At 41.0% G+C, this 21,034-nt stretch overlaps 1 protein-coding gene across 2 annotated transcripts in view; it reads left to right on the top strand.

The window, feature by feature from the left end:
• The window catches only part of LOC128831034 (protein adenylyltransferase SelO-like), a 47,951-nt gene extending 39,379 nt beyond the window's left edge, over positions 1–8,572 (top strand). For both annotated transcript variants that reach the window (XM_054017074.1, XM_054017073.1), the window contains 2 exons: positions 6,696–6,775; positions 6,994–8,572. In XM_054017074.1, coding sequence (XP_053873049.1) covers positions 6,696–6,775; positions 6,994–7,116 — 203 coding nt within the window. In that variant the 3' untranslated portion in view covers positions 7,117–8,572. The remainder of the gene's footprint in view (positions 1–6,695; positions 6,776–6,993) is intronic.
• Positions 8,573–21,034: the final 12,462 nt, after the last annotated feature.

Raw genomic sequence — 21,034 nt, 5'->3', positions numbered from 1 at the left:
AGTTGGAGAGGTCTTCAGAGTCAAATGATGGCTTCTTGAGGATTGGGAGAACTTTGTGTTTTTGAAAGTGTGTGGTTGGTATGCTTCCCTGGAGGAGGCTTTGACTATTTCCATTAGTAGTGGGCATAGTTGTTCTCTGCTGGCTTTCACTAGCAAAGGAAGGGCTTTTTTTAAATGTTAACACTTAATAATGTTAAAGTTATGAGCATCACAATTACTAAATATGACAACCATTGATTTATTTAGGCACATTATACATTGTATGCGTGATCAAGCCCTGTGGGAGAAATGTTTTTTTGACATTATCCACTGTTGTTAGTGCTGCGTTTTCAGCTATTTTGTTACATATTGAGAGCCAGATCCTGAGATCCTTCTTTAGAGAGAGATTTTGCCTGGCCATTTTGTGGCTCCACAGTAAATTCTGCGAAATCTGTGAAAAGTTTGCCTATAGAAGACCTTGAACTACTGAAAGTCTCGAGGCACAGATGGTGCACAGTCAATAGGGGATCAGATCTTACTTTGCACCAAAAGTATTGTAGGCTTCATCCTTAGTTACCATGCTACTTTGGGAGCTGTTGGATGAAAGTTCTATTCATATGTGTAATTGCATTTGCAGCAGGTAGCCATAGTCCTTTGTGAGATATTGATCAGGTACTTTTTTCAAAAGCTTTTATTGATTCCAGTGAAAAATAGAAGGAAATTAGATTGTAGTTTATCAATCATTTTAAAAAACTAGGTGTGGCACAAATTCCCACTACTACTGGGGTGTTGACCATGATTATTTTGACCTTCGTATTTTGGATCCCCATGTTCTAGCTGAAGTTTTATCCATTTTAAGGGATAGTTCTTATCATTTTACATGTGGAAGATTAATGTTAAATAGCAGGCAATAATATTGCACTGAGGTCTGAGTATCACTGACTTAGACGCTATGGCAATAGGCACATTTAATATAGTATATAGATAGGTAGCTGTAGGTTCCTATCATGCAACATGCTTGTTGCAGCTTATTATAGTGCATTTTTTTATTCTGATTTTTTTATCTTTTACTGTTTATTCACATAGGCATTTTGGGAGGCTGGGCGCGAGCACCAGAAGCTCCCTAGAAGTAGGAGGGGCCACCAGTGCCTGGACCATGGCCCGGCTCCGCCCATGCCCCACCCTCTCTCTGCCCCAGGACCCTGCTCCCACTTGGGCTCTTCCCCAACACCCCATTCCGCCTCTTCCTGCCCCTGCTCTGCCTCTTCCCCTGAGGCCCCACCCTTGCTCCCCCTCTTCCTTCAAGGCCCCTCACCCACTGCTCACTCCCTCCATCCCCTCCTCTGAGGCACCCACCACTTATTCCTCTCCGCCCTCTCCCCTGAGCCCCCGCCACTCGCTCCTTTCCACTCGCTACTGTTTTAAGGGTGAGCAATGGCAGGTGCGGTGGAGGGGGTGGAGGGAGCGAGCAGTGAGTGGGGAGCCTTGGAGGAAGAAGGGGAGCAAGGGCAGGGCCTCGGGGGGAAGAGGCACAGCACGGGCGGGGCTACAGGGGAAGAGGCAAAGTGCAAGTGGGGCCGTGGTCTGGGCGCTGGTGGCCTCCCCACTTCTCGGGAGCATCCAGCACTCCAAAGGCAGTGGGCCAGTGTGCTTCCAAAGGGAGGTGCACCACATCTGGCATTTCTTGCCTCCTGAAGCCTCTTATACCCCCCACCTGTGTTTATATAGTTTACATGTAGCGCTTTTGAGTATCTGTGGTGGTTTATTACAATAGATGCCATGGGTACAAAAGAGAAGTGCTTACCTACAATTCTTGTTCTCTGATGATATAAATTGCAACACCTAGATTATCAATATCCTACTCAAATTAGTCAACTGTGCATTACTTTACATGTGTCCATGTCAAATTTCATCTATCAGGTGTGTGCATTCATCTAGCTTGGTTAGATCCCTTTGAATTTCCTCACTGTCATCTCTAGTCTTGAATTACCTAAATAATTTTGCGTAATCAGCAAATGTTGCCATCTCACTGTTCACCCCCTTTTCCAGATCATTAATAAATGATTTAAACTTCACTGGTCCTACTACATAACCTTGGGTCATGTTGAAAATTAACCATCTATTCCTAGTGTTCGTTTCTCTCAAATAGCCAGTTTCTAATCTCTGATTATACTTTATCTTTCACTCTATGACTGCTTAGCTTTTTAACAGCCTTTTATTACAGAGTTTGTCAAAGAATTTTTGAAAGTCCAAATACATTCTATCATGTTCTTTTATTCAGTTTCATAGACCAGCTCAAAGAATTCAAGTAGGTCAGAGAGGCACAATTTTTCTTCACAGAAGCTGTGCTGGTTTGTTCCTTTCATATCCAGTTCATCTAGTTCTTTTATAATTATCTTCTTAATGTCATTCCAATCAATTTACCTGATACTAAAGTAAGGGCTTGCTGACGTAAAATTCCCAAAACCTCCCCCTTAACTTCTTTAAAGATCAGTATAATATCTGCTCCCTTCCCATTCTCTGGTATAAAAGCTGATTTTAGTAAAAGATTGCACATTTTTGTTGGCAGCTCACCCACTTCATTCTTAAATTCCTTCAGAACTCCTTGATTAATACCACACTTGACCCCCGCTTGAACGCAGGGTTTTGGATCCATGCGCAGAGACCACGTTACCATGGATCCCAATGTAATTAATTAAATTAGGGATCCATGCGCGGTCCTGCGCTATAAGCGAAATCGCGCTATACAGACGCGTGTTCAAGCGAGGGTCCGCTGTATTTAACTTTAATTCTTAACATTTTTTTCTATACAGAAGAGATAATCCACTGTCAAACTTGTCAGTTTGCTATTGTTCAGGATATATGTGCTTGGGACTAATATTATTTAATAGAATTTGTATTGCCTCCTGGTACTGAGAGTCCTTGTTTCAATGTGAGTTGTCATTTTAGTGTGAGTCATGTTATTTTCCCATCTGTTGCAGTATTCTTTGATATTGTTACTATATTTTTAGTTTATTCCCGAAAAGCAATATAATGGATTAGATCAAATGCTCGGACAAAGTAGATCCCATTGCACTGGAGGGAGGCAGAGCTTTAATGGTTAAGGTAGGATTCTGGATATTGGCATGGCTGAATTCTATTCCTGGCCCTACCACTGAGTTGCTTTAGAATATTGGGCAAATTATTTCTCCACTCTGTGCCTCAGTTTCTCTATCCATAAAATGAAGAAACCAATCTCACTGGGAGAGTGTTAGGCTTATTTGATGATTGTTCTAATGGATGAAAAGCACTGAATGCATACAGAGTAGTACTATCTTGTTAAAATAAAAAAATACTGTCCGGAAGGAATGTTGTTAATAACTATATATTTTTAAGTCTTAAGGAAAACGGTAGTTGAGACTTACCTGAACACACTGATGAAATGTACATTTTAGTATCAGTATTATCTCTGTCTAACAATGTGTTTATTTGTGGGGTGAAAATCATTTTGAGGCTGGTTCACGAAATGCAGTGCCTGAGATTTCAGACTGCACTTTCACTCTGAAGGAGAGCTTCACCTCTGCAGCATTGCTGCTTTGGCTTGGGGAGCCTTTAGAGCTCAGAGTTCAAAACCAGAGTCCCAACTCAGTTGTATAGCTCACTCTCCTTTCTAAATAACGTAAAGTATCAACCTCTTCTGCTGTGTTGCCTATAATGAGTCTTGTTGCTTCAAACTGCCAATGTCCAATTCCCAAAGTAAGAAATGTAATAGAATTATGAGTCACTGCGTAGTCATACAAGTTCTATTTAACCTACTGCATAGGCAGTTAGAACTTGAAGAAATACTAGCTATTAGCTGGATTTGTTGTGCTTTTTATAAATTGTGCATATTACCAGAGAAGTATTACCTGTCCTAGGCCCTAATTCTGCAAAGGAAACCATCAAAAGTGAATGCAGTTCTACTGTAAGGGTGAACCCCATGAATCTCTTTGCAGGATCAGGGCCATAGTCTCTCTCTGATGTGAATTCTTAGGTGCTGACCTGCTGCCTACAAGGTATACATTTGCAAGCAAACAAAAGCATTCCATAGTATCAGTGCTTTTGTTTACAAAGGACAGAAGAAAATGGCATTATGTGGAGAAGAGTTAAATTTTAATCTGAAATAAGGAACATAATGAGGGACAAGTTGAGAGATGATTTGAGGGTTCAGGATTTTATCAATGGTATTTTGTCTGTTTTTTCCCCCTCGAACAATATGCCATAGGACTATTTCAAAGCATATTTTAGAAGGTTACATATTTTTTTTCCCCCTCAGAAATATTTTTTATTCTTTAAACATTTTCTATGGCTTGAAACAAGTGTTATTCACACTAAAACTACTGGGACATCTACTAGAACAGCAGTTCTCAAACAGGGGTCCGGGGCCCCGTGGGGGGCTGTGAGTAGGTTTCAGGGGGTATGAGATTTGCTGGAGCCCAGGGCGGAAAGTTCAAGCCCCACCATGTGGGGCAGAAGCCTGAGGCCCCGAGCCCCACCACCCGGCGCTGAAGCCAAAGCCTGAGCAACTTAGCTTTGCGGGGCCCCCTGTGGCATGGAGCCCTGGACAATTGCCCTGCTCGCTACCCCCTAACGCAAGCCCTGGCTTTTAATCTACTGAATATGCAGAAAAAGAATTGTCGTGGCACAGTTGGGCCATGAAGATTTTATAGCATGTTGGGTGGGGCCTCAGAAAGAAAAAGATTGAGAACTCCTGTACTAGAACATCTCCCCTTTCAAAATGATTGGAACAAATGAGCCTTAGTTGTGTGAGCAAAAACCATAGACCCTTCATGCCAAGGCTAAGGCTTATAGTGCATCTGGTACTGCTGATTGATCTCATATAAAGGAATAGTCAGGTACTGACATGGGAAAATACACTGCTCCTGTGTCATGTAAAGATTTATACTGGGAGTTTAACAGGTTTAAGAAACAGATTTAATCGGTAGATATTCTTTTGGTCATTAATTGAAAAAAAACATACTGACCCAGAAGGCCATGCTTTAATTACAGAGGAAAATTAGGGCTTGTCTGAGTGATATCAGCCAGGAATTTGAGAATTAAAGTCTGTTTGCTTATAAGAATTTTCCTTGATCCCAAGATGCAGGATAAACTCCTTTGTAGTCTATCATTTGTTCCTTCTGAAGAGTAATGGTGAACTAATAATTCAGCAGTCTCATTTTCAGAGTCCATTGGACTGCCCCTTATTAGATATAAACAGCCTGAAACTTGTCCGAGAAGAAATGTGGCTCTCATGGATGCTTCCAACAGGTTTTGGAAAAAAGCTGTTTTTATGATTATGATGCTTCCATTTGCTGAGTTGTTTGAAGCTGTTCAGGACAGAGTGCTGATTCCTGAGCCCACTTATGCCCTATTTTAATGTGGCATGTTTAGAATTTTAACTATCTTAGGCTTCTTATCCTCCCCTTTGCCTTTATTCAATTTCTTGGTTCATAGCAATATGACAACAGTGGAAAGCAAAAGATGGTTTTATTTACCCACAGTAAGAACAGAACTGTCTAAAGCACAGGAAGGACTTACAAGAATCACAAACCAAAAGTGTAGGTTGAAATAATTGCTACATAAAGCTTTGAAAGCTTCTCTGGTCAGCATCTTGATGTGTGAACCTCAAGAAAAATTCAGAAACTAATGTCTAAGTATAATTTTATTCTCATTAATATTATTCAGCCCTTTTGTCATTAAGCTATATCATGATTTATTATAATAATAAATATTATAACCCTTAATAATACATTGACAATGGCAATTTGTGTCCTTACTTGTGCAGTCAGCAGAGGCACCCGAACTGGATCCCCCTCACTATAAAAGGGAGGAGAGCAGTTGGGAGGGCGTTCTCTGAGAAGGCTCCAGGACTCTAGAACTTGCTTCCCCTGCCTCCTCCCTTGCTCTGAAATAGTCAAAATTTGGCAGCCTCCTGGGCACACAGCACCACACAGCAAAAGAAACCTGTTTCACTGGGCTTTTAGAGAAGGCTGAGGGTGTGCATCCCTCAATGGTAAAGGGGTGGAAAGAGTCTGGGTGGAATGATTATTTCAGTACTGCTGGAATTTCATTGTATTTCATAATTATTGAAGGTGTAAAGGCACCTAAGACCTTGGAGTAGGCATCTTTTTTATAGTTTTAAATCTAAATAAATATTTTCCCCCCAAATATATTAGCCCATAAAGGATCATTTATGCAGAATCACCCCCTCACTTGACTCCAAAAATCTAGATTTCAATATGCTAACCACTAGTGAAAAGTGAATTAGTGATCCGCACTGAGAAATCTTCTTTGCATCATAGTATTTAATACCACCCTTTTCTCTCTGTTTGTAGCCTGGTTGCTTACAAATTGGTCAAGTACACACTTCACATTAAGTTAATTTTTCTAACATATTTCAAACCCCCATTAAAAATAAAAAACATCTAAATATTTGTTTAGTAATAAAAAATACTTACAAAAGAAGAACAATGGTACTGTGGCATCATTATATGTAAAAATATGGCTAATTAATTCTTTTCTTTTCCTGTTATGTCACTGGTTTTTTGTTTTGTTTTTTGTTTGTTTTTTTTTTAATTGTGTACTAAACCTTTTAAGTGACCTTTCAATTAAAATATTCAAGAAATATGGGTTGCTTTTATATAGTATGTATTCAACTTTTTATAACCAAATTCAACTGGATTTTCCTTTGATTTCAGCTATCAATCCTAGATATGTACTTAGGAATTGGATGGCAGAATCAGCAGTACGAAAAGCTAAAATGAATGACTTTTCAGAGGTAAAACTGTCTACTTACGTACTAATTACATTTATGGAGCTAATGAAATGAGTGTTGTGTTCATAACACTTTTGACCAGTACTGCCCTCCAATAGTGGTAGTAATAAACACTTAGAGGAGTAATTCCCTGAGTGAGTTCAACGCTTAGTATGTTTTGCCCCAGGGAATCTGCAAAACAATTTTGTGTGGAACGGCTTCTGAATTTTAATTGTTTCTAGGTTCATCTCCTGCAGGAAGTTTTACAACATCCGTTTCAGAGGCAAGCAGCAGCAGAGAAAGCTGGCTATTCACTACGCCCACCTTCTTGGGCCAAAGACCTTAAAGTCAGCTGTTCATCCTGATGAAGAGCAGCTGAAGCAAGAGAAAATGAGTGGGGTCAGAGCTCAAGCCTTCAAACTGGTGTGGGGGAACTAGGCAACACTACCTGCTTTCTCACTGTAGGCGTGGTTCTTTCTGAACTGCTGTGTGAAATTTTGACCAGGTTTGTCAAGAGAAATGGAGCTCTGCATGGTTCTATCAGTAGGTAATTTGCTGGCATTTCTAGCTCTGACCCACATACCTATTTATGCATTAATTTGTGTCCTAGAGAAAATAGAGTTCAGTCAGGCTGTCACATTAACCTCCCCAAATCCATCCTCTTAGTGCTGTGTCTTGATTAGTTGTTTCTAGATAAGTTTAAAATTTGCCTGACATAGTTTTAATCATGGAATATTTTAATTAATGTCGCCACTAGGTGTGACACACTGTTCAAATATAATTATATTCTGTTTTGAATAAGGTATTTGGAGATTTGAAGCAGGAAGCAAATCCAGATCTTAGCTGGACAGGATTAGTATTGCAAAATGGTTCCTTACTAAGTTTTATGTAGGTGACCTCATTGCTTCCCATTAAACCGCCAAATAGTTTTTTAAGGAAATTAAATTAAATGGTGAGCAAATTTATCTATGGAATGAATTGTCCAAGAGTAAAGTGGGATGTTCTTTGTATACCCAGATATCTATGGGCTTAGCTCACCCCACTTCCAATTTTTAGCATTTGACAGCATTAAGATTTATTTTGTACTGGTGTAATTCCTCAGGGAATGTCTGCTAGCTGGATATGGACTCTTCCTGAAGATAACTCAGTATATAAATTAAAATTAGATCAAGATGCCTTTCATACCCACTTTCCAGCTGTGCAGTGGAAGTCTAGCAAAAAAAGCTGGAAAAAATGGAGATATTGCTGAAAGTGTGTCACTTAACAATCCAATGGATAAATATGTAGAGATGCTAGTCTTCCCATCCTTAGAGATTGAGATTGCTTTCCATTATGAGCCTTTAATATCATAATTATAATGTTATGGAAGGGTAGTATTTTTCTGGGCTGTTTAAGGTAAATTAAATTATTTGGAAGATCTGAGGGTTCAAGAATGAGGTGATCTTGTTACCCTAAAATTTTAGACCTCAGTTATGTTAGCCTATGATAGCGCTTATAATTTAACTAAAGGGTAACAAGGTTGTGGTTGCCCTAAAAGAATTGCCAGGATGTTACCAGGGGGCTTGTCTCAGATCCACAGAGGGCTCCCCAAAGAAAGCTAGTCTTACTAACCCCTAAAAGGACACACATACAGCCTTCCGCTCAAGGATGGACACACAAGCAGTAATTCTTCGAAAACAAAAGAATTGTCTATTTAAGGAAATAAGTGGTTATTTCAATGTATTTAATGAAGCAAGAAAGAATACATAGACTATAGTAAAACGCAACAGAATTACATTTAAAAGCGACGCAATAAAATAAAAGACACAGGCTATATAGGATAACTATATGGGCTGTATAAGTAGGGGCATTGCCAGCAGATCGAGGAACGTGATCGTTCCCCTTTATTCGACATTGGTGAGGCCTCATCTGGAATACTGTGTCCAGTTTTGGTCCCCACACTACAAGAAGGATGTGGAAAAATTGGAAAGAGTCCAGCGGAGGGCAACAAAAATGATTAGGGGTCTGGAGCACATGACTTATGAGGAGAGGCTGAGAGAACTGGGATTGTTTAGTCTGCAGAAGAGAAGAATGAGGGGGGATTTGATAGCAGCCTTCAACTACCTGAAGGGGGGTTCCAAAGAGGATGGAGCTCGGCTGTTCTCAGTGGTGGCAGATGACAGAACAAGGAGCAATGGTCTCAAGTTGCAGTGGGGGAGGTCCAGGTTGGATATCAGGAAAAACTATTTCACTAGGAGGGTGGTCAAACACTGGAATGCGTTACCTAGGGAGGTGGTGGAGTCTCCTTCCTTGGAGGTTTTTAAGGCCCGGCTTGACAAAGCCCTGGCTGGGATGATTTAGCTGGGAATTGGTCCTGCTTTGAGCAGGGGGTTGGACTAGATGACCTCTTGAGGTCCCTTCCAACTCTGATATTCTATGATTCTATGATTCTATGAACTATCACATACAGGAAATACAGTAGTTTCAATGTAACATGCGCATAGAGATTCCAGTTTACACAAAGGCTTTTCGCTTTAGTGATACAGTTTAACCCTGTACTTAATACCATGTGTTATACGTGACCTCTGTACACATATGAAAAAACATTACCATATTCACAGATTAAAAATAAACATTTACTTGACATCAACATTAGCTCTTAACATTAAACATTTAACATGCTGTAAGCGCTGGCCAAGTGGTTACAAGACTGGTAGGTGAGATCTCACTCAAAATGCAGGCATCCAGCTTTATATACAAACAAATCTATACACTCTTAAATAATAGGTAGAAAAGAAGATCAGACTTTAACTTTTTATTCAAAATTTCCCTCTGACCCATCTAATTGGTCCTTCTGCTCTGTCTGATTTCCAGAAGTATGGGCTCCACAGCTGTGCTGTTGCTCAGTCGGGCTGCAGATGCAATGGCGGTTGCTGCTCTTCTGTTGCTGTTGGCAAAGTAGCTGCTAGCAGGCAGTTGCTCGTTGTCACAGCAACCTTAGAATTCTACTGCTGCTGCTGTTTTTCCATGTAGTTGCTTTTCAGGTAGCTGCTTTTCAGGCTGTTTAGTTCTTCTTTTCAGGCAGCTTCCGTTCTTATGCAAAGCTTCAAACCCACTACCTTCAGCCTGTTAGCTGAAAGCCTCCTACAATCTCAGGCTGCTGTCAAACCCACTACATACTCAGCCTGCTGGCTGTCGGCCTTGTGTACTATTTGCTCTCTTAAGTTCAGATCCTCTCAGCCAATCAGCTTCTAGTTTTTCAGCTCCTCCCCATGACATCATACTTATTTTTTAGGTAGGAAAGCTCCTCCTTGATGCCATCTTAGATTCTAGACCTTTCTAAGCTCCTTTCTCTAATGCCATCTTGTTTGCTGGAACTTTCCCCTACCTAAATTTGAACTATGTCATCACCATCCCTGCCATTTTGATCAGCCATGTTGGATTTTCTAAATGTAAACTTGTCATTAATTTCTACTTAATTAGAGCCTTAATCTTAAAACTGATTACTCTTTTATGCAAACCAAAGTGTTCTGATACTGTCGCCACCTTAATTATATCAATTGGAAGAAGTGAATTCTACAGCGTTTTTAAGCCCCTTGCAAGGGTTTTCTGTAAGACTCTATTAAGGTGCCACAAAGTACTTTAGAACATTCAAAGCAGAATCTCTCACTCCCAACACTGTTAGCTTTTTTGACTGCCACTGCACATCAAGCAGATGTTTTCAGAGAACTATCGATGATGACTCTAGGATCTCTTCCTTGATTGGGAACAACTAATTTAGACCCCTTCATTTAATGTGCATTACTTTGCATTTATCAATATGAATTTCATCTGCCATTTTGTTGCCCAGTCACCCAATTTTGTGAGATCCTTTTGTAATTCTTCACAGCTAGCTTAGGTCTTAACTATCTAGAATAACTTTGTATCACCTGCAAATTTTGCCACCTGACTGTATTATCCCACTATTTGTACCCAAGGCACCCTCAATACTGGCTTGCTCATAACCATAAATTGATTGTTAATTTACTCCACCCAAATGGGTAATAAGGGGTGGCTCGCCCTAGAGGAATTGCCAGGGTTTTACCACGGGGTTTGTCCCTAAGCCACAGAGGACTTCCCAGAGCAGACTAATTCTGCTAACTCGTGGGAGGATATGGATAAAACCCTCCACTCAAAGGATTGACATTCAAGCAATAATTCTTTGGAAACAAAGTATCATTTATTTAAAAGAAATAATCAGTTACAATACATTCAGTGAAGCAAGAAAGGGGAAAAACTATAATCTATAAGACATCATAGAATACAATTATTTTTCATTTAGAAATTGTGTACTGAAGCAGTGCAAGAGAATAAAATGTACAGAATACACAGACTATATGTGGTTACAATGTAATACTTAACATTCCATATTACGAAAGCATTTATTATTTAACACTAACATCCTGTGAGCACTGGCCAAATGATCACAGAATGGGTGGGGGTGGATCGCACTCAGACATAGGCATCTAGCTTTACTTACAGGCATACCCAGTCATTCCTTAAAAGTTAACAGAAAATCACTCCTCCTATAATCCCTCTGACTTGTCTAAGATCCTTCTGCTCGGTCTAATAATAGTGGTAATCAGGCTGCCATTGTTGCTACCGCTTGCTGCTGTTGTTACCCTAAGATTTTAGACACCAGTTATGTTACCTACAAGTTTGGGTTGGGCTCTATTAAATAACACTTAGCCCATCAATAATTTAACAAAAAGGTAACCAGGTTATGGCACCCAAAAGGAATTGCCAGAGTCAGGCCCACCAACAGCACTTCCAGGCCCTAGTGCAGAACAGTCAATGGGCCCCCTAGAAAGGGATGGCTAAGGTTTAGAACAATACTGTTTATCCTATTGATAACACATTAGAACCTACTATACGTAAATTGTGGTGTTGCTTGATGTAGTTAACTCCCCCCCCCCCCCCCGTTACAGCACCAATATTAAACAAATTGTGAGCCTAATTATAAGATATAGAATTTGTTATTTTTAATTATATATTTAAATTAAATAAATACATTATGGAATGAAATTGGAGAGAGTCCAGTGGAGGGCAATGAAAATGATTAGGGGGCTGGGGTACATGACTTATGAGGAGAGGCTGTGGGAACTGGGCTTATTTAATCTGCAGAAGAGAGAGTGAGGGGGGATTTGATAACAGCCTTCAACTACCTGAGATGGGGTTACAAAGAGGATGAAGCTAGGCTGTTCTCAGTGGTGGCAGAGGACACAACAAGGAGCCAGGGTCTCAAGTTGCAGTGGGGGAGGTCTAGGTTGGATATTAGGAAAAACTATTTCACTAGGAGGGTGGTGAAGCACTGGAATGAGTTATCTAGGGAGGTGGTGGAATCTCTATCCTTAGAGGTTTTTAAAGCCCGGTTCGACAAAGCCCTGGCTTGGATGATTTAGTTGGTGTTGGTTCTGCTTTGAGCAGGGGGTTGGACTAGATGACTTCCTGAAGTCTCTTCCAACCCTAATCTTCTATGATTCTATGAAATTAAATAATATATAAAACATTTAAAGAAGCACAAAGTAAGAAAGCACCTAAAGTATCAAGTAGGCTAATTACACATGAATCATAATTAGGTGTTTAATCTACAGAAAAGGAAAAAAAACTGATATACAAGATGTAACTGAATATGAACAACAAAGTTAAAATATACAATAATAAAACAAGTATTTTAAAAAATCATAATATCTGAATGTGGAAGGGGTCCTAAAATGCAACTCTTCAGGATTTTTTTCAATTATATCTTCAAAGTTCAATGACCTGACAAGATCTTGCTCAATAGCAAGAAGAGCAAGACCATTAAGTCTTTCTTGTTCGATTGTTAATCTTTGTACACTTTTGATTTGTTTCATTTTGCTAAAAGATCTGTCGGCTTCAGAAACAGTGACTGGTATGTTGCAGAATATCCAGAGCTATGGTGACATTAGGAAAAAGACATTCCAACTTAAACTCATGAATTTTATTTATCAGCTTTAGTGGTTTGATAGGTGCACTTCCAAAGTTTGCCTTAGAAATTGCTTTCATGTGTTTCATCTCATCGATGATGTCCATGGATACATCATTGTCATATTCTCTGCAAAAAGCAGAATACACGTTTTAAATTTGAGTATCCGTGAATTCCAAATATAACCACAGAAAGCTGAAATAATTATTGATATCTCTGGCCATGACAAACCACTGTGTCAACTCCCCGATTACACAGTCAACAAGCTTGTACAAAACAAACATTCACTTTAAAAACTCTCTCTTCATTCTCTTCTCCCAGTTGGACTTCTGATGTTTCATCGTGAAAACAGCTCTCTCTTTTTTGTGCGTTTCTCAGGGATTTTAGTTTTGGTTGGCAGGTCTGTTGACATGGCTTTGGCTGCACACTTGGCTTCTGATCAGGGCCAGCTCCAGCATTTCTGCCGCCCCAAGCAAAAAAAAAAAAAAAAAAAACCCACGATCGGCGGCAGTTCAGCAGCAGGTCCTTCGCTCCTAGAGGGAGTGAGGGACCTGCCGTCCCCGAATTGCCGCAGGTGCCGCCCCTCTCCCTGGGTCACCCCAAGCACCTGCTTGTTAAGCTGGTGCCTGGAGCCGGCCCTGCTTCTGATAAAGAATTACATGGTAAGTGGAAAACTCTTCTAAGCTCCTCAATCAAGTTGTCAATGTTTTGTACTTCCACATCAAGAGTTGCCTCTCTTGATTGAAGAACCTTATTACATTGATCTATGACCACCAATATTTTGGGACATATTGTTGCCATCAAAGTACATTTAAATGACTGTATGTAGCATTGAATTCCCTTTAACTCTGTTTTGCACTCAGAAGACAGATTTAGTTCCTCACACTTGATAAGTGCATGTGTTATTAGTGGCAAATGTTTTGCAGTTGGTTTAACACTTTCTATGTGACCTAACCATCTAGTCCAGGGGTTCCCAAACTTGGTTCGTGGCTTGTTCAGGGTAAACCCCTGGCGGGCTGTGAGACGCTTTGTTTACCTGAGTGTCTGCAGGTACGGCCGGTTGCAGCTCCCAGTGGCTGCGGTTCGCCGTTCACGGCCAATGGGAGCTGTGGGAAACGGCATGGCCTGGGCGACTGCTTCCCGCTGCTCCCATTGGCCAGGAACTGCGAACTACGGCCACTGGGAGCTGCGACTGGCCATACCTGCGGACGCTCAGGCAAACAAAGCGTCTTGTGGCCCGCCAGGGGCTTACCCTGAACAAGCCACAAACCAAGTTTGGGAACCCCTGATCTAGTCTGAGACAGATTATGCAATCAGCATCCAATCTTTGTTTGCAATATCTCCCATTGTTTAGGGCTGTGAGCAAAAATATTGTAGATTTTTTTGTATGATCCCCAAAAATGTGATTACATCATCACAGAACTCCACTGCATTTGAGCCACACAAATGTAAGCTATGAGTGCCACAATCAGAAAATTTGGCGAGAGGATTAAGTTCAGTAATAATGGCTTGAGCACCATTATATTTGCCAGCCATATTCAAACCATTGTCATACCCCTGACAGAGCAGTCTTGCAATGGAATATTGTGTCTTTCCAGTACCGTTATAATCAGGATAGCAATATCTTGTCCAGTTTTTTTGTTGCAGTCAACAAACTCCAGCAATCGTTCTTTGATAGCAAAACCAGTATTGTTGTGTAAAATGAATCTTAGGATGATTGTAGTTTGCTGTGTTTGAGAAGAATCAGGGGTAGCATCGACAAGCACAGCAAAATATTTAGATTGTCATCTTTCCGATATTACTTGAACTACTTTTGCGCTGCATGCCTGGATAAACTCATTCTTACTGTCTGCAGAAAAATGAGCTTGAAGTCATTTTCCATTGTCTTGAGATTGCCTCACTGTATTTACATGATCCTGAAGAGCTGGATCGTATTTGGCAAGCAATTCAATAATTTCAAGAAAATCACTGTTATGACAGTCTCCAATTGTGTTTGACGTTCCCGTGAAAGCAAGTCTTTTCTCACCCAGGAACAAACTAATTGACAAAATTCGGTTAAGTAAATCCCTCCAGTACTTCGCTTTAGCTTCTATTTCTTTGTCTAGCCATGAATTTATATCAGTTCCTTGGGCAAATCTCTCTAAATCTCGCCATTTCAGATAACATTGCTTGTACTGATGCAGGCAATTTATCCTACAATTTGCTCCATTACAATTCCTTTTTCCAACCATTGTCACTTACCAAACCGATTTGCAAGAAACAGCATCTGAACTGAATAATCTACAAGGGAAACAAAAGAGCGATTCTGCACTTTCAGTCCACACAAGCCAATCCCCATCAGAAACCTCTCTGGGTTTTTTTGGTTGATTTTAATATAGAATTTGGAAACTTTCTTTTTCCAATCACCAGGAAATGTGTTTGGATGCCTAGGTGGCCCTTTTCAAACAGTTTTGATCAAAGTTGCAGATATCAAATAGTGCGCTAACAGTCCAATATCAAATCTACATCCTTCATTCTCTTGGAATGCAATATTACTTTCAGCAGTGCTTGTTTTTTCAGTCTCGTTTGCAGAGTGCTTCCTCCCATGCAAGAGCACTAGTTTGGACTGTTTTTGTACTTAAATCACATGTTTTAACCGAATCATCACAGGCTTTTTCATCACAGGCTTGCTCTGAACTATTAGGCCCACTACTAACTGTAGTGACTAGCAGTTCTACCTGATCTTCTTTAGGCCTAACCCCACAATCAAACAAAGTACAACTACCCTTCCTACTTTTTTCAAGTCAGGCTTCTTCTTTTTTCTTGTTTTTCTCTCCACTTTTGAGCTCTGAACTTACGTTTGTACTCCAGAATGACACTGCCAGTCACACCAGCAGAGTGCATCAGCATTCTGGCAAACTATTACTGTCCAAATGGGCTATTTTTAACCAACAGTTTAGGAATTTTTTTTTTAGCAGTTGTGATGTGAATTGTGCTAACATAAGATTGGGCTATTTTGCTGACCCTCTCTCCAAAATATATTGTCTGCCTGAGAAGTGCTCCACTTCTGCCTTTCACCCACCAGAGGACGCTATGGCTTGGCACCAAGTGCAGCAGGGGATGATGTGTGTGGTGGATATGTGCATAGCAGGGGGTGGGTCGCTGGGGCGGGAAGCCACTGCTGCTGCACATTGTGCAAGGTGGGCAGGAGCCAGGCCCCACACTGCTGCTGGCACGGCATGATGTCGCCCCATGGGCACAGAGCTGGACCACGTGCTGCAACTGGTGCATGCACAAGCTGTGCCCGTGCAGACGCAATCCGCCTGACATTTGGGTGGTGCTGCTCCTGCGCTGGCTGGTGCCCAGCGAGCTGCCGCCAGCTGCGCTGCTGGGCGTGCTCTTCTGGCACAGCCAGGGCTGGCTTCCTTCGCTGCCACTGGTAGCACCCCGTGCACGCCGAGGAGCCCTGCAGCACTCCTAGGCATTTCCCCTCCCCCCCTCATTGGCAGGCCTGGCCAGAGAGTTACCAAGGGGCTTGTCTCTGGACCACAGAAGGCTCCCCAGAGCAAGCTAGTCTTGCTAACCCTTGAAAGGACCCGGATACAGCCTTCCGCTCAAGAATAAACACACAAGCAGTAAGTCTTCAAAAACCGAAGTATTATTTATTTAAAGAAATAAGTGGTTACAACCTATTTTAGAAAAGCAAGAAAGAATATACAGAACAGAACAAAATGCAATAGATTTACAATTGAAAGAATTAAAGTGGCACAGCAAATAAGAGAGACTATATAACATATAACAATGTAATCGTTCATTTACACTAGCATTTAACATTTGACTTCTAACATTTAACATCCAATAAGCACTGGCCAAGCAACTACCGGATGGGTAGGGGAAGATCTCACTCAGACCACAGGCATCTGACTTTATTTACAAGCAAAACCCATATATTCTTTGATTGTGAATAGCAGGGCCGGCACCAGCAAAGGAAGCACGAGCTTGGGGCAGCCAATGGAAAGGGGCGGCATGTCCGGGTCTTCGGCGGCAGGTGCCTCAGTCCCTCTTGGAGCGAAGGACCCGCCGCCGAAGAATAAAGCGGCGTGGTAGAGCTGCCGCCGAAGTGCTGCTGATCGTGGCTTTTTTTTTCCCTTCTTCTTCTTCTCTGCTTCACTGCTTGGAGTGGCAAAAAAGCTGGAGCCAGCCTTGGTGAATAGAAGATTACACTTACTTCTACTATTCTTAGATCCCTCTGAATCATCAATAGAGTCCTTCTGATCTGTCAAAAGGGAAGCGCTGTCTGCTGATATTTGACGTTGTCTGCCGTCGCTAGAGAGCAATTGCTGCTGCTGAGGTGAAAGCTGCTTTCTGGTGACAGATATGAAAGCCTGTGCTGTCGTAAAGGCTGTTGCTTTCTTCGTTGGCTGGGTTGCTATGGTAGCTGTTGCCAGGGCAACCTCAGGGTTCTGTTGCTGCTGCTGCTTCTCTTCCTCCTCAAGTAGATAGCTTTTTTTTCTTTGCAGGTGTCTTGCAGCTTCTGTTCTCCATCAAACCCCAAACCTACTACAAGTTCAGCCTGCTGCTGTCGGCCTTATAGACTGGTTGCTCTCTCGGGCTCAGCCAATCAGCTTCCAGCTTTTTAGCCCCTCCCCTGTGACATCACATGGTCAGGTGCTTGGTCACACGTACCTACATGTGACTTCCTGTCTAGCTCCCCCTGTATATTTGGGATGTTAGAAGGTTCTGGAAGATTCTGCTGAATCATTCCCTATCAGTTAATGGAATTTTCCACTATGCCACTCAGTATCTTTCAGAGATGGAATCTTCCACTACATCATCCCTATATCCGCAATTTTGGTCAGTCATGTTGGATTTTCTAAACTTAAACTACCATTAATTTTTACTTATTTAAAGCCTTAATCTTTCTTTTCTTTAATAGTAGTATGAACTGATTTGTGTGCATCATGGAAGTCATTTTTAGGTGCGATTTGAATGACAGGAGATTGGTGGCGTTGCAAACTAGGATGGGAAGATCATTCCACTCAAAGGTTGATATGGAAAAAGGCAGAAAATGTTGGTTGGGGGAATAAAACTCACAGGCATCAAAGCTGACAAAAGTAGCACCCTGGAAGAATTGATGAGAATTTTGTTGGCATCTTTGACGGATGGAGTGCTGCTGCCATTTGCATTGTGGGTTTCCAACTGTAAGTCTTGTGCCAGCGTGCTGCTGGAGGTACAGAAATGGTTGCCTATAAGAGCCCTTTTTTCCATGTGTCTTGTAAGACTAATGTGTATGTTTTGGATACAAATCTTGCTACAATTATTCACGCATTCGTCACTACATTCTGTAATGTACTCTGCATGGTATGACACCTGAGCTCCATTCAGAAGCAGCGGGTAGCACAGAACCTGACAAACTGCTTACTAAGGGGAACTTCATTTCAAAGGAGTATAAAGTTGCTTAGATATATTTATAATTGCATTATTGCACTGTTGGGATTAGTAGAGGTGTTCAAGCTGGAGCTCCTTCAGTATAAATGGGAGGAGGCTACTGAGGGTGTTCTCTTTAAGGACCCTTTAGCAATGGGTCCTCAAAGAGAACCTTCTCTTGTTGAATCATCGACAAGGACATATGCTCCAAATAATTACAGCAACAAAAGTCATAGTGCAATGGAATTTGAAAAACCCAGTTCTGTCAGCCAAAGCAGAATGGTTAAGAATAAACTTTTTTGTGTCAAGGATAAATAGGACAACTATGTAACTTTGGGCCTTGCTCTTTGAATTAGTTGAAAGGGAAAATTCTGGTTTGGTTTGGGCCAAAAAAAATCTAATTACTATCTCTTATGTGTATGCCAGACAATGCTGTCCTCAAAACATCTCTACCACGTGGCATTATAGTAAAAATACAATGTACTGCTTTCATCTTCAAAGCACTGTAAAAACTTTAACTCTTGTTAGTAAGAGCAAAGATGAATTCTACATCGTACATGGTTTATGGTTAAAGGAAAACTTTCATGTAATACCTAAGGGATTGTCTCCCTATGGGCCTGATCCAAAACCCATTGATGTCAATGGGCTTTGGCTCAGACCCTATGCATAACTACACAGGAGTGATCACCAAACGTGATGTATGTCATAAATATATCTTTTGGTAATACTCATACATGGACTGTTTACCTTCACAATTTGATGGTGAAAGCAGGACCAAAAGAATCAGTTTTTCCATCACGATGATGGCCAGTTGCTCCAACATATCCTAACTTTTACTGATAAAACAATAGTTGATTCTGACAGAAGCCAAGCATCTATCCTAATACTTACTTTTAGTATCAGTTTTTGACGGTTAATCATGAGGTGCTACTGGCCCATCTTGCAGGGATGAACAGAACCCTCAAAGCTGGCTTCACTTCTTCTTCTTGGATCAATCCCAGAGGGTGTCATGGGCAGCTACGTCTCTTCCCTAGGAGTTCACTCATTGGTTCCAGCAGACCGAACTTTATCACCTCTCTCATTCCACATATACTCCAGACTGGCAATCTTAGCTACAACTCTGTGATCAATTTTGGCAAATGTTGACTTTTTAATGGCAACCACTTTACATTAGAGCACTCAGAGAGATCATGAGAAGCTATGAGTTGCAATGCCTTCCTTCTGTTGGGGATACTGCACTCTTTATCTCTCTTACCGAACACAGATACTGCTGTTTTCAAACTGTCCCAGTGTTTGAGGAAAAACTGGAATCTGCATGAAGTGTTCCTGGCTGAAGCTCAACCCTAGTAAGGCAGAAGTCATGCTGGTAGGAAGAGGAAGCATTTTGAGCATTGGCAAGAGTTACAACCTCATTCTATAATCAGACTATCTTCAGGCCCTGTTACTCTCATTGCTTCTTATGAATACCCACATAGCAGCTGTGGTCAAAAATACTTTTTTTTACCTAGTTATGACAAGATATGAGGCTGTCCTTGATGACTAGTACATTAATTTCTGGGTTATGTCTCTGCCACATGAGCTATATCTCTTGCATCACTGCAGTGTTCAAGTGCCTGAAAACCACATGGAAGCTGTAAGTGTCTTGACACTCCGCATCAGGCATGCTTTGTAGGTAAGGTGTACCAATGAGAGAGCATTACACAATACTCTACACCCTGATCTCCTTATCTAATTCCAGATGTTTCATTGCCATAAATTATTGCAGCTAAAGCACCAACATTGTGCCTGGTGCTGTACTCGTTAAAGCTCTTAGCTTGGTCCCGGCCTGTTATTTCAGACGTTCTCTCTGCCTCCAGTTTTCACCATCATAGATGTGATTTAAGGGTGAGTGGGGAGGTAGAAATACTGTGATTGATAGTCATCAGGGTGACAGGGAGGCACAAGTTGGGTGTTTTTAACGGGAGACCTTAAGGTGTGGAATTCTCCATTACCCCTTTCTGCTTCTAAGGCCCAATGGAAGATTGATTTTTCTAAGCAGGCTGTCTTCCAATGATGGAGTAGCAAAACAGCCCAGCAACGTTACTCTTGGAAGACAATGGCCAAGACCTGACACCATTTGAGTTGGTGGATTATAATGGGGAGGAATGTTAGTTTTCTTTTCAGATCAAAATATTGTGATCCTTAATAATGTTTCTGGCACCTAGATAAAATGGTGACAGGTGTATTAGAAATGCAGATTAGCTATATAAAGAAGAATTAGAAATTTTTAAAAAAATCTTTTAAAAATGTTTTCATTTAAAAAATTTTGATTTCTAATGTTTATTCTTGGAAGATCAGACGTTTTCGTTCTTACTTTACATCAAGGGTCGGCAACCTTTCAGAAGTGGTGTGCCGAGTCTTCATTTATTCACTCTAAGTTAAGGTTTCATGTGCTAGTAATACATTTTAACGTTTTTAGAAGGTCTTTCTATAAGTCTATAATATATAACTAAACTGTTGTATGTAAAGTAAATCAAGTTTTTTTAAATGTTTAAGAAGCTTCATTTAAAATTAAATTAAAATGCAGAGGCCCCCCCAGACCAGTGGCCAGGACCCAGGCAGTGTGAGTGCCACTAAAAGTCAGCTCGCGGGCCGCCTTTGGCACCCGTGCCATAGGTTGCCTACCCCTGCTTTACATCATCAATCTGGTACTTCATTAGGTACATCACTAAAACATCAACTCTGGCCATGAAATAGAGATTTTGAAACAGTTAAAAGTTCTTAAACTCAGTAAAGATATAAACATACCTGCATATAGTAAACAAATGGCTAAACACTCAAGGCATTATAACTAATCCCTGGAGTTTGCCTTTGTATTTTGAAGAAAGTTCACCTTTCACTTTTAGAACATCAGTTGTTGAATATTTGCAAGC

The sequence above is a fragment of the Malaclemys terrapin genome, chromosome 2 (assembly GCF_027887155.1).
Source record: "Malaclemys terrapin pileata isolate rMalTer1 chromosome 2, rMalTer1.hap1, whole genome shotgun sequence".
Lineage (NCBI taxonomy): Eukaryota > Metazoa > Chordata > Testudines > Emydidae > Malaclemys > Malaclemys terrapin.
Note: the sequence above shows the minus strand (reverse complement) of the source record. Positions and strands in the feature narration are given on the sequence as shown.